Source organism: Notothenia coriiceps, unplaced genomic scaffold (genome assembly GCF_000735185.1).
Source record: "Notothenia coriiceps isolate Sejong01 unplaced genomic scaffold, NC01 NC01_scaffold00026098, whole genome shotgun sequence".
Taxonomy (NCBI): domain Eukaryota; kingdom Metazoa; phylum Chordata; class Actinopteri; order Perciformes; family Nototheniidae; genus Notothenia; species Notothenia coriiceps.
The window spans coordinates 320758-334556 of record NW_011358799.1 but is presented as its reverse complement, the minus strand read 5'-3'; the positions used below and the strand labels follow the sequence as shown (position 1 = coordinate 334556).

The 13799-nt window shown below is 37.1% G+C and overlaps 1 protein-coding gene across 2 annotated transcripts; it reads left to right on the top strand.

Annotated features, from left to right (window-relative positions):
* The first annotated feature begins 413 nt into the window (after positions 1-413).
* LOC104956546 (nicotinamide riboside kinase 2-like) lies at positions 414-5929 on the top strand. Of its 2 annotated transcripts, none has more exons than XM_010784041.1 (8): positions 414-612; positions 2121-2211; positions 2748-2796; positions 3022-3196; positions 4435-4506; positions 5032-5138; positions 5398-5483; positions 5662-5929. In XM_010784041.1, the coding sequence occupies exons 1-7, from the start codon at positions 587-589 to the stop codon at positions 5481-5483; spliced, it is 606 nt and encodes a 201-aa protein (XP_010782343.1). In that variant the 5' UTR covers positions 414-586; the 3' UTR covers positions 5662-5929. The 2 variants fall into 2 exon arrangements, with proteins under 2 accessions (XP_010782343.1, XP_010782344.1); XM_010784042.1 differs by having other exon boundaries at positions 415-612; positions 5659-5929.
* Positions 5930-13799: the final 7870 nt, after the last annotated feature.

Below are 13799 nucleotides of genomic sequence, written 5' to 3'. Positions count from 1 at the left end.
TATGAGATGTGGTGGAGTAGAGGTAGAAAATAGCAGAAAATCTAAAGTACATTATAAAAGAACAGTACTTCAGTAAATGTACTTAATAACTGTCCACCATTGTGCATTTAACACCATCAATGGTAGTTTCCACAGTACGTGAGTTATGCTGTATCAAGTGGATTAAAGGGATCAACCAATAGTACGATCTGCTGATAGAGTGATGGAGAGGAGCAGGTGCTGGGAAATATGTTAATATGGGAAAGTTCAAGGGCTGTGATTGGCTGGTGGCAGGAGATATGCGAGCTCTGATTGGCTGCCGTGAAGGGGGCACGTAACACGACGTACGATCACGACTGATCACGAGTACCCCCCATGCCTGCGAGAATGATGACGTTTTACGCAAGCTGGATATAAATTGCAGTACCTCGCGCTCAGTCAGTTAATGGAGCAGTAGAGAGAAGCGATTTTCAGAGCTTTAAAAACTTACATTTACGCCTTTTTAAGCGTTTAATTTGTTAGGTTATATCCTTAACTTTAGTTTGAAAGTACACTTCCGTGTTTTTTCAGCTGACGTTGAGCAGGACTTTGGGAAAGACAAGAAAAAATGAAATACATTATAGGAATTGGCGGGTAAGTGTTTATATTTTTAACTAACAGCTGTTTTTTGCTTACATTTAGCTAGAAAATGTTATAAATATTTGTATTGCAACCTAATGCTCTGACAGTTGAGTGGAGTAGTTAATATCAACCTGTTGACTAATATTATCTTGTGAAATGTGAGGTTCATGCAGATATTTTGAATTAGAAGTTTAAATATATAGTTGTTTATTTTCATTAAATGGGGATTTATATTCGCTTCTGGTTGATAAAGATTGTACATCATTATTTGACACATGTTTTATCAGCTGCCCGCCAGAAAGAGGTGCCGTTAAACCGGTTTAAAGCATGGGTGTGTAAAGAGAACTGGATGCACCGTCAATTCCTATGCGAGTTACTTTGAGGTGATTGAAGCTCAAAATAGAGCGACTATAGATCCATAGTACCCGTATGTGGGCCCATTGAGCATGCGCAGTTGAGTTTTCCTTTAAGCCCAGCCTCCAACCTTCCGCTCTCTTCTCAGTTAAATGAATAGAGAAGAAAAAATAACTGGTTACAGTTTTTAGTACATTTTACAACTTTCAGACCCTAATGATTTAATTAAGGGCTACAGAAGTGTTAGTACAGGGTAGTTTATCAAGCTGATTTATAGACGTTTCTTTTCCACAATGTAAGCCAGCCAAAATGACGTCACGGGAGTTGTAGTACCACCGTTTATCCACTACGGTCATTCACAAAAAATCGGCTTCAGCGGGAGTCCCTGGTTTGTTGGTTTGTTGTCATACATCGAGCGGGACATTTGAAAATTCACCGGCAGACCATAAACTGAAGCTAGAGACAGGCGAAAAGTGGAGGGAAATGTAACTTGACTACTGCCCTGCCTAAACTAACAACAGTTTAATGTTATGTTTATCATTTATTTAAACCCTTTTACATAAGGACTTGACACTATTTCATTGCATGTTATATTATGAAAACATACCTTGTGCTTTTATTCAACATGAATTGTTTATAAAAGCAGGGCAACTTTTAATTACACATGCATCTTTTAATACATTAAACTTTGTTTTTAAGCAAATGTGGCTTCTTTTCCTGTTTACAGATAAACTATTTAATGTATTTACTTACTTAAAATGTAAACAAAGTGTGCCATGTGGCTCTATAGGTGCAAACATTGCATGGTTGCTTTTAAGTATTTTGGTGTTTAAATCATAACTGTATCTTTCTGGCAAAAAATTAGTTAATATTTTCTATTTTAAATTACTTTTTGCCTTTTTTGTTTACAGAGTCAGTCGAAAATTGGAGGTAGATTTGACATAACTATTGCCCGGATCAAAAACTAATAATTATAATTTAAGGAAATGGGGCTTCTTGTCCTGTTTACAAATAAACTATTTATTTTATTTACCTGCTTATAAATGTAAACAAAGGGTGCCATGTAGGAAAAGTAGTTTAGCTTTTAAACCATTACTGTAACTTTCTGTTCATCATATTATAAATAATTTGTGGTTTTAAATTGTTATTGCTTTTTTTGTTTACAGGGTCACTAATGGTGGGAAAACCACCCTGACCAACAAGTTGATCAAGACGTTGCCCAACTGCTGTGTTGTGCACCAAGACGACTTTTTCAAGGTGAGTTTAAGCAAGAGGATAGTTTAGAGTTTTATTTGATGTTATTGTCGGCCTAGTTTTCCCTTTCATTAACTCTGCATGAGCATTGCTTTTATGTAAAGTTAAGGGTGCCGCCCAGCGACCTCTCCCACCCCCCACTCTGTCCCCCTCAGTAGAGATATGTTAATGCCTTTCAGGATAGCTTCTTTACTGCTTCAGTCACGATTACCTCTCTTGTGTCTTTTACATTTCTTCAGATTCCTCGAGTAGCTTTACAACAAGTCTTAACTTTTCTAACATGCATCCATATCTCCTCAATCAACCTTTTTGTTATATCTTTTTTAGCATTTCTCTCTTCCCCGATTTAGTTTAAGCTGTGTTCTTTTGGTAGATAGCTTGTTTATTTAGTGCATGCCCTTTGCTTGTGTTTCTATGTGTGCACTTGTTTAGCCTTATTACTCTTAGCATTGTTCTTATTGCTCGAGCATGTGAGTGGGATCTGAAGTGTTCAGAGCTGTGAGGTTGCAGCAATGTTTTATTGGTGACTGTTATTTCAGAAACCAGATCAGATAGAAGTCGGGGACGACGGCTTTAGACAATGGGATGGTAAGACTTCACCAAAGACTGCCTGAGTCACTTTCATGTCATATAAACCCTCCAACATTACATACATTATTAAACCCATTAGCACAACACCATTAAGCTGACAACACCCCCTAGTATCTTGGAGCAAAATACAAAACACATTTACATATTTTCAAATCTTTGACTGTCTTATTAACCAGCTATCTTTTCCATCGTCTGCCTTTTTCTATTGATCTCTCTCCACAGTGATCACAGCCATGGATATGGAGTCCATGACCAACACAATGAAAGCCTGGATTGAGAACCCGGTGAAGTTTGCTCGTTCTCACGGCGTCCCGCTGTCTTCTGCACCCGAGGAGTCCAACCCGGACGAGCAGACACACATCCTGATCGTGGAGGGCTTCCTGCTCTACAACTACCCGTGAGTCCATTTTATTCACTTGTTTCACTTGCTGGGTATATGGCCTTTTAGCAGTACAATGTCTTAACTGGGGAATGGTTGAGACTCTGGAGGTAGAGCAGTTTGCTTGTGGAAGTTTCCTTTAGCAAGACACACTTTATTACCCAAATTGCCCCTGTTTAGCTCCGACATCATTGGTGTGAAAGAGGGTGAAACTACCAAGTGTTTTATCTGGTTAGTTAGAAAAGTGCAATATAAATACAGTCCATTTAACATAACATTATTTTGTGTTGCATGAACTTGCATCACACTGAACTGCTGTCATGAGATGTCGATTTATAAGTAAAGAGGTAAACTATTCCAAATTAGGATAAATGAATGAATTAGTCTATGCAGGGAAACTCAATGGTCATAGCAGACAGACACAAAATACAGTGTCAACCTTGAAAGAATATTGCTATAGGCTTATTTTGTTTGTTGTAAATAAGGCGTAAGATGAAGGTACAAATTGTTGAAGATGAATAACTTCTAGGTTCAGTCGAAAAACACCATTATGTCAAAACGTATTGATGTTATCAAGTGTTCTTTAAGACGTGATGTGCAGAGGAAACAAAATGGAAGTCTCAAGTTCTATAAATGATCAAAGGCAGTCTATTTACATAATTTACAAAATGTCTCTAAATTAACCATCAGTTTTAAGTGAAAGGGAACATTATGTCACTTTTTTTAAATCCTGGGGAATTCATGACTGAGACGAGACGTGCTGTGAAGAGTTACTGAAGCTTCTCATGAACTCATGTGCCGAGAGAGATAAGGTGCTCAGCTGCTGATGGGGAGGAGCTACTCTGTGATGAAGACTCATGTTGAGCTGCGGAGTTACAGATAACAAGTGATCAGCAGCGCCCTCAAACCAAAATGCAGATTTTCCCCGTAACATTTAAAAGTGATGCCAGAAAACAATATTTCTGTTCGTCAAAAGCTGTATAATGTACGAACATCGTGTCAAATAGACCGTCAGCTGGCAGAGACAGCTTTGTTTTTACGGAGCTCCGACGTCACGTTGTTGTTTACGTCTGTGGCGCCATCTTGTATACGGCCGCCATGTTGAGATATCTTATGAACAAGATGAGCGCCACAGTATTGCCCTCATACTATATCTTTCTGGAAAACCCCCTGTTATGCCTTTTTTCCTCTAGTTAGTTAATAACATTTAGTACTTTTTTGTTTTTACTGAAAGTACTTGTTCCTCTCTCCTCTAGCCCCCTGCTGGACGTTTTTGACAAGAGCTTCTACATCACGATTCCTTACGAGGAGTGCAAGAGAAGGAGAAGGTGAGCACACACAGTTTAGACTGCTAATGATATAAATACATTTAATGTATATAGTGCTTTAATAAGTATACAAAGAAACTGTGCAAAAAAACCTGCATACGGAAATGAAAAGACACAAGATGCTAGGGCTACATGTTTTGGAAAAAATAATATTTGCAATTACTTTGAGTGATATTGAGATAGGATTTGTGATGTTACACATATAAACATTCACATTATCAATTTAAAATGATCATGGTTTTTAAGAGGATCTGTACCAAAAAAGGATTGTTTTATTAACTATATAGTTAAGAATGAGACTTCTCTGCAGCATCACAACACATCCATTCAGATAATCTCACATATTTTACATTTACCAAATATTCCTCTGGATATTGTAGTAATGCATATTGCCATTTATAAAAAGCTTATTAATTGAGCAGCCCTGCCAGATTTCAATGAATGAATTGACCTCGGCTGTTTGTATTGCCTGTTAATCCTTTCATCGTGAATGCATATCTCCTAACATTGTGTTTATTATTTCAGTACGAGGCAGTACACGGTCCCCGACCCCCCCGGCCTGTTCGACGGGCACGTGTGGCCGATGTACCTGAAGCACAGGAGAGAGATGGAGAGCAGCGGCCTGCATATTGGTACGTTACAGCCCCTGTCTTACTTTATAATAATATATATATTTCAGAAACCTTAAGGAGATCCTGTGTAATGTGTTCTTAGATTCCCACTTTATGTTGTAGTTGTATTTAATGTTGAAGTGCAATCTTTTAAGCATATCATAATATTTGTCTGTGTTACAGGGTACTTTTTTTTTAATACATTTTTTGATAATTGTGAGGGAAATCCTGTGTAACGTGCACCTTTTTTAACGCATTATTCATGTTGTGTGTGTTGCAGAGTGCCTGGATGGTTTGAGCTCTAAAGAGGAGATCTACACCCAGGTGTACGAGAGCATTCAGAACAACCTGCTCAATCGTTTATAGGTAAGGACATTTTAAAGTCTTTCATCATTTCTGAAAATCATATTAAAAAGTTTCTGTGTATATCATAGTTTGAAAGAAATATGTGATATTTAATGGCTGACATTCAGGCTTTGTTGTACACCTAAAAGCCAGTAATTTAATTTAAAATGTAACATTGTTTTTCCTGTGTTTCCCACAGCAGGAGGACTCCTCTCCATCCCTGTACAGAACCTGTAAATAGTCCCGAGGATACTTTTTTTATGAACTTTTTTTCTAATTTTATTCTTTGTTCGTGAATGTAACAAAGCAATCTTAATTTATCATTGTCTTTTTTTATTTTTTGTTGAGTTGTGTTTGAACCCCAGCTTTACCGTTATGTTTTGTTAAACCACTGACTTTACTGGACCCTTCGTCACATCGTCCTGCAAATAAACGCTTCAGTTGCTGTGGAAAAACCGTACATCCAGGCCTGTGTGTCACGTCTCTTCACAAGATTAAATGTTGTATATTAATATTTACTGTTAGATTTATGGAATTTAAAAGGGGAAAAACTACCCTTTTTTTATATTGTTATTATTTTTATTAGTTACTCAGCGGGTTAAAATAATTAATACAAAAATATAAATTCAATGAAATATGGTGTACTTTCATGAATTAAGATACCTGGCAGTATATCATTACAGCTATCTCAAACTTTAACCTGATTTAAAATTAAAATGATGAACACATTAATGGCTAATTATAAGATATGATTAATAATATTCTGTACACTAAGTACTTTCAGTTAAGGAACTCGAAGTATATTTTAATGCTAACACCTTTACTTAAAGGCAGGGTTCGTACGGGTGCTGGAAATGCTTGAAATTTCATGTGGTGTTTTCAAGGTTTGAAAAGTGCTTGGATTTTGGATAAAGTGCTTGAAATTGCACTTGTTACTTTTATAATAAATTGCTGTCTGACTGAATAGTTCGCTGAGTAAATTATATTATTTTTTAAAAATGAATTAATTTCTATACACAATACTCCCGTGATTGGTGGGAAACCAAACTGATACTTTAAATTTTTTATTTAACCAGATAAAAGCATTGAGATAAAATCTCATTTTCAATGCTGACCATATAAGCTTACCTAAAATGGCTTTATACATGAATAAAAACCAATGCTGCATCCTACGCATAGTAAGTGAGGACCATCAAGTTAGGCTATACAGTTTGCAATGATGAGTCCTATAGGGTGCATTCGATATATTAGTATATAACCAGGGTGTCCTCGGGGTCTTAAAAAGTATTACAAGTTGATAAATCAATTTAGCGAAAATTAAGGCTATTAAAAAGTACTAAAAAGTACTAAACGGTATTTTCCAAGGTATTAAGAAGGTTCACAGCAACGACAACATGAAACACCCTTTCATTTACTGAAACGACATGTCGGGAAACCCCCCAAGGCGGCCCCATGCATAGCGCGCCGTAAAATGCTGCTTATTATTTTAAGTTTCGTTGCCTTGCTCCGCTCTGTGTGGGGGGGGAACTAAACGACTACGGTAACGTGTCCCAAGGTGGGTAGACCGGCATACGCAACGCTCTGGGGGTCCAACGGCTCCGTGTGTGCCCTATATGATCATTTTCTGATAACGATGAAATAGCCCGCCTCCCTCTCCCCACGTCTCCTGCTGCTGCTGGGCTGTCAGAAGAGGGGGAGGAAAAGAGAGGCAGTCACCGTTTATTAAATTATTATATTATTATACAGAGAACAGAGTCGTTATCAATTTGTTTTAAAGCTCAATAAATAGCAAAGAAGACCTCTGGCCGGCACTTTTTTAATTTTGTACGGAAGATTTAAACTTTAACGGACATGTTGACCGGCGGAATATTTTTTTTACGGAAACTGCCGCACGGTCCCCTCGTTCCTTGGAAGAGGCGGAGAGGTGGGTGTTTTTCATCTGCTGGTGGACTACCTGAGAGATACAGCAGGAGAACACGCCGTCCACCGCGGAGAATAAACAGAAGGGCAACCATGGCAACCATGCTCCGGGGTCTTCTTCGCTGCTTTTGGTGTATTTCGGGCGGCAGCAGCGCCACTTACAGGCCTGACATATGTACTACATCGTTTCCAGCATTTCCAGCGGTCTAGTGTGAACGGACACGTTAATGAATCGAATGCGTGTGAACGGAAGCCTTTTTTGCGTTTTACCGTGTGGGGCCGGGGTCTAAGCCAAACTATATCCGGTCACAGAGATCTGCTATTTTAAAGTAAAGTCAACACATATAGACCCTAAATAGTCTATATTAAGAACGAGAAAAGTCTTAACATATATATCCTTTTTTGTAAACATATGACAAATGTGTGAGGGTGATGACGTCAGAGCATCGTCTTATGTGCCAGGGTTTAGCCCCGGACAGCCCCAGCCCAATTTAACCCCTGGGTATTTGTGAGGGAGCTCCTATATAGCATTACCCCGCTGAAGCTCACCAAAGTTTAACATATTTCATAGTTCAAAGTTTTGTCAATTGTTTTGTTTATTGGTCAAATACTGGTTTCTAATGTTTTCTGAGGAGTTTTACTGGAATGAAAGAGCACAGAGTCTACAGAAGCAAAAAAGCAGCATACTGCATTAAACCTGACCTTCACAGAGAGGTTGAAGTTCATGTNTTTTTTTTTTAAATTGCATTACAGAAAATAAAGAACTTTATCACAATATTCTAATTTTCTGAGACAGTCCTGTATAAGAGAGAGACGAGCGGAGGAATTAGTCTCAGCTCATGTTCGATCACATTTAAAAGAAGATTTGGCTTTTTATCCCATTTGGAAAGATGTGACTCAAATAGCACATGTTGGTGTCGAGGGATTGACTCAGGACTTTGAAATTGAATCTGCACCCTGAAATGTATTTCGTTTTAATAATATATTTGACTTAGAAGTGCATCCTTTATTTAATACCTTTAGAGGTGTTTTACAAACCTTGAAGGAATGCTGATTCTGTATTACATAAGAACACTTTTCGATTGTACTGGAAAGTGAATACATCAGACGCATCGGATGAATGAAAATGACCCTGCAAGCAACAATGAAAGTCAAGCATTAACACCTGAGTTTGTTCTTTTTTATCTGCCTGGAGATTATGTTAATGATTAACATGCAGGTGTTAACATTTACACACAGAGTTATGACGTCATGCCAATATATTAATGATTAAACCGGAGCGTTGTTTGCCAATTTTCCATTATGCCTTGAAGTAAACCTGATACAACCTACTATAAACTAGCTTTTATTGGTATTCTAAACCAACTTCCTGGAGTCTAACTGCCATGGGTCATGTCAAATATGTGTGAAAGCATGAATAATGTCCTTGTATTTAGAACATGATTCATGCTTTCACATGTATTTGACTCCAAGTATTCTCAATATTTACAAATAGTAACAACGAGTTTGACAGCGAGACTCGAAGGGCAGAGTCTTGACCTCTTGACAAAATACCTCACATGAAGGCTACAACTCGTGTTAAAGCCAAACACGGTAGGTTAGAAAGTAACCAACTATTATTTTGATCTGCTATCTCATTAAATCGCTTAAGTGTTTTGTGATTAAATGTCAGAAAATAGTGTAAACAAACAGCCAGCAGGTTCCCAAATTCCAAGTTAGGACATAGGTCTAATCCTATTACTTGTTTCAGTCAACATAGTGTTAGTTCATAGTGGACTTAAAATGCAGAACTGGATGTCGGACTACAAAAAGTAATCGCTGGAATAAAAAAAACTGCTACAAGTAAATGTCCAACATTCAAATTGTAATTTACAGACTTTGTTTTGGGATAAATGTGAGGGAGTAAAAAGTGCAATATTTTTAGAGACAAATAATAAAGCAGCATTAAGGAAAAGTGATCAACTATAGTAGGCTACAAGTAGCCCAATCCAATGAGTACTTATCTCTATAAATTAAAATCTGAACTATGTAAAGCATTTTGAATCACAATTTGTTTTCCTTAAGACTTCTTAACATGACGTAAGATAGGAAGTTTCTGCTCAGGCTGCTCTATTATCTCACCTTCCCTCCACATACCTGTCATTGCTGCGCAAACCATTCAGAGTTACCATGACTCCTTTACAGAGGGTGTGTCTGCAGAAAAGGGTGTGTCATATAAGTGTACAAGCACCAAAACCTCCAGCTTAAAAGTTACTTGAATAATTACAGCGAAAATACAATATATGAGGGGGGAAACATATCATTGTCTCTATAAGAAAATAAAAGTGTGGATAATTAATGAACATCTACTCCAGACAATCAAGAAAGACAATGCCTATTGGAAATAATGGAAAGGATAAAAGGTGTAGTTACCACAAAGGCCACTAGGAACATTGACAAGCTCGGCATGTGGCAACAGTCGCCAATCTATGGTGTTATGGCAAATGTGGTTCATTATTGCGATTTAAACAATGAGCTCTGACCCAGGCCACGCACTGTAGAGGTGAACAAGTGTTCTTTTTAAATAAGTAAACAAAGAGCACAAGTGAAGAAAACAAGTCAAACAAAACAGATGTCTTGGAGAACAGAGATGCCTAAAAAAGCTGCTATAGTAGCCTGCGCTTACAGGCCTTTTAAAAAGTGCCCTATGTAAATATTACAAAAAGGGTAAAGGTGTTCATTTAAAGTACTTCTTTTGGTTGTAAAAATGAAAAATAAAGCCATTTAGAGAGTCCTTTTTTCTCCTAACACGCGAAAGGCAGCACAATGTCTAGTCAAACCACATCTGAGTGGACAAAGACCCAGCGTCAAATCTAGAAAGTGAGTCTAGCAAACTACCGTTTTTTGTGTCCCAACTTTTACGAGTGTTTGGGGTTTTAATTTGCATGACAGAAAAAACTAAACAGATATTTTAACAGCGCTTTTGTAGTCAAAGTAGCCCGTCCAACTTACACAGTTCATCTGCGGTTACAGGCTTACCTTAGTGCTCACTCCAGAGAGAATGGGCAAACGGTCACTCCGCCGAAATGAAGACAGAAGAAGAAGTAACTGAAACCGCGTAAAAACGACAAAAATAACGTTTAAATCCACATATCCTTTGGGTTTTTACTATGTATTTTTTCTTTTAAAACATGGACTGAGTACTGTGTAACTGCTCGACCTATCCTCGTTTGTTTTTCTGTCGCAGCCTGCCTCGGTGGTGCCTCTCCACCAGAAATCACTGCTTACAAGCTGGTAAGGACATGCAATCCACTTCCGGTCTCAAGTTTCAAAATATAAGCAGCACTTAGATGGCAAACAGAACATTTTATTAATAAGTATAAATGCCATGGTTTATAAAACAGTCCTGACCTCAAAATGCTACGTGAGTCAAGCAGAAGAACTTGAAGTATTAAAAGTAGTCATTAGGCAGTCCTATATCAGTAATATCGAGTTTTATTTTGATATTATTCTGTATTTGATCTAGATAGTATTGCATAATACACACACAACACAACATTTACTCAAGGTTCACATGTACTATGTTGCAGTATGTTAGTACCTGAACTTCTACTCTACTACATTTCAGAGAGAACTTTATTTAACTTTCTACCTCTCACATTTTTATGAAAACTTTAATTAATATTAACACTTTGCAGATCTAGATCAACAACAAGTTGAAATTATACAGTTTTAACTGTTAGCAACCCATCAATGTATAAGATAAAAGAGATTTTCTCCACCAGATGCAATATTAAAGAGATAAAACCATTATTGTATCACTTATTATAATCCAGTAATATCATTTTGTGACTATTCTGCTAAATCACTCGGCTACTTTTACTTTTGGTACTTGAAGCATGTATTTTTTCACTTAGATTTTGAATGCAGGATTTTCATTCAAAAAGATTTAGTAAGGGGAAGAACAAACCTTTGTTTTGAAGAAACATTACGTGGTTTCCGGTGTCTTCAGTTAGCTTGATCGCCGGTTCTGTTGGTGACGTCACAGACGCCGGGACTGGTACAGGACAGTAGCTTCCTTTCAATTGTTGTCTTTCTTTAACTAGTAATCAGACTGCAATGCAATATTTAATAACGTGTCAAATTAAAAGTCACATGTTTATTGAAAGAATGTCTGTCCTTCATAGTGTTTTTTTGACAGATAGTCTACAGGTTTCTATATTTCTCGGTCAACTTATATATATTTTAATTTGTTGTTCTATTGTAGGTTTTATTTTAAATGTTTATATTTTGTATTTGTTTGTTTTCTACTCTTTTTATTTTCAAATGAAGTGCAATGCAGTGTTTGAACATGCTGCTGTTACGAAAACAATCCCAATTTTAGATCAATAAAGTATATCTGATCTTACTATCTTCATCTTAATTTAAACTGAGGGCATTATTAACAAACAAAACCTGAAAAAAACAGGAACAAATACAAAAATGTAAAAGGAAATTGAGGGATTAAGGTGTTTGGAAACTAATAAGCAACTTACATTCACTCAATATTGTGAGCAATCCCTACAGGGGTCATTTGGGGTGAAGTGTCTTGTCCAAGGACACAACGACTTCACTGGGTATTGTACCAGTGCTCCCCTGATCCAAAGATCAATACACACAGTAAGTTATCCAAATACTGGAAAGCATCCCAAAATGGTTGAACAATACTGCAGGAAAAGAAAATATGTTCTAGTGTTTAAATATCTGAGAATCTGTGGTCTACTGTATAGAAACATTTGAATTATTTATATGAAATCAAAGCCGATATACACCGTCCTCTGAGCTGTACAGCTTCTTTCTGCATGGACCCTAACCAAAGAATTATGAAACAAAAAAATGAAATAACTTCCCTGCCATAAAGTCAAGTTCTACAAAAATTACTTCACACACCTCCTAACACTTCCCTTGGTGGTTTCACTGTTAATAACACATTTTTAAGGTATAAAGGCTTTTGCATCAAGGATTTTCATTCAGCCCAAAATGTTCAGCCAGGCTCTGGATCATAGGGTCTCACAGTGCTCTGGATAAGGACTCCCTGCTTTAATTAACCACTCAGCTATACAGCATCTTGTGCAGGTGGGATTGATTTGGAATGATTGGATTGGATTTTTTTTTTTTAGACATTTTATCTATTGTACACTTTGACATGAGGAGGAGAGGACTTGTCAGAGGAGATATTGTAAAAACATCTGTTGAAAGTCATCACAGGAAGTGACAGTCCAATTTCTTACATCTGTTAAGAATACACAAGGCTACCAGGGCAACTGGGGTCAGGTTTCTTTAATATGTCCTTTAGAAACAGTGGAATTAAAGCCTCGGTACCTTTCCAACTTTACCACATTTCAGGTTCTTTTCCCATTTAAAAAAAACCTCCAATCAAACAACAAAACGGTTATCTCGATTGGGACATTCCGGCAATTTATTCATCATTTCTAAACTACAGCCTATAATTTGGCTGTGGCTGAGAGGTTCAATCCCAGCCATGCCGTTTTCATGTTGATTTATCCTGTGTATTGTGCTGCTTGTTAAATGTGTGTGTTATGTCACTGCTATGGTGGAGAAGAGCCTCAAAACCTAAAATCTCAAACCTGTTAGAAATCCCATCCCTTACACTCCTGTTACTGTGGTTTTTTCACATTTATTTATCTTGTATTTTTGTATTGCTCTGTATTCCTCAATTTATTCTGTATTTATGCATTTATTTATGCGTTACTTATGTCATGTTCTGTCCTCAATACCTGCTTTTGTCTTCTACTACGCTGATGTTAAATATGGAGAAATTGTCCCCACCACTTTTTCTAACAAAGTGATCCCATGGTAATGATAATGAAAACCTTCACATACCAAGTAGAATGCATCGATTGATTAATAATGGGGATTAAATGCTTTGCTCAAAGGTTACAGTTACATGCAAAAACCCCATCACAACAGTGCTTCGGTCATTTCACACTTCAAGTGCTTTTNTTGAATACAACATTTAAAAAAAATTATTTAAAAAAAAAAAAAAAAAGTCCTGATCCCCGATTTTTTTCCTCCCGATTCCGATCTTTTGAAAATCACGTGTCACGTGATTTTCAAAAGATCGGAATCGGGAGGAAAAAAATCGGGGATCAGGACTTTTTTTTTTTTTTTTTAAATAATTTTTTTTAAATGTTGTATTCAATGTTACAAAACAAAAATGACCATGTTCAAGTCTTAAAGTCATCCTGAGGCCTTAGTTTTGGTTTCAAATTACACAACATCATGTATGTGTTGCTTCTTTTCATAGACCTGGTTGCTTATTTCTCTCAAATCTGGCAACAGAGTGGACAGGGTGCAGTGTCTAATTGTAGCAGTAAGCTAACAAGTACTGATAAGCTTTATTTTGTTTTGATCCAATGCTGCACAACTGAACTGATC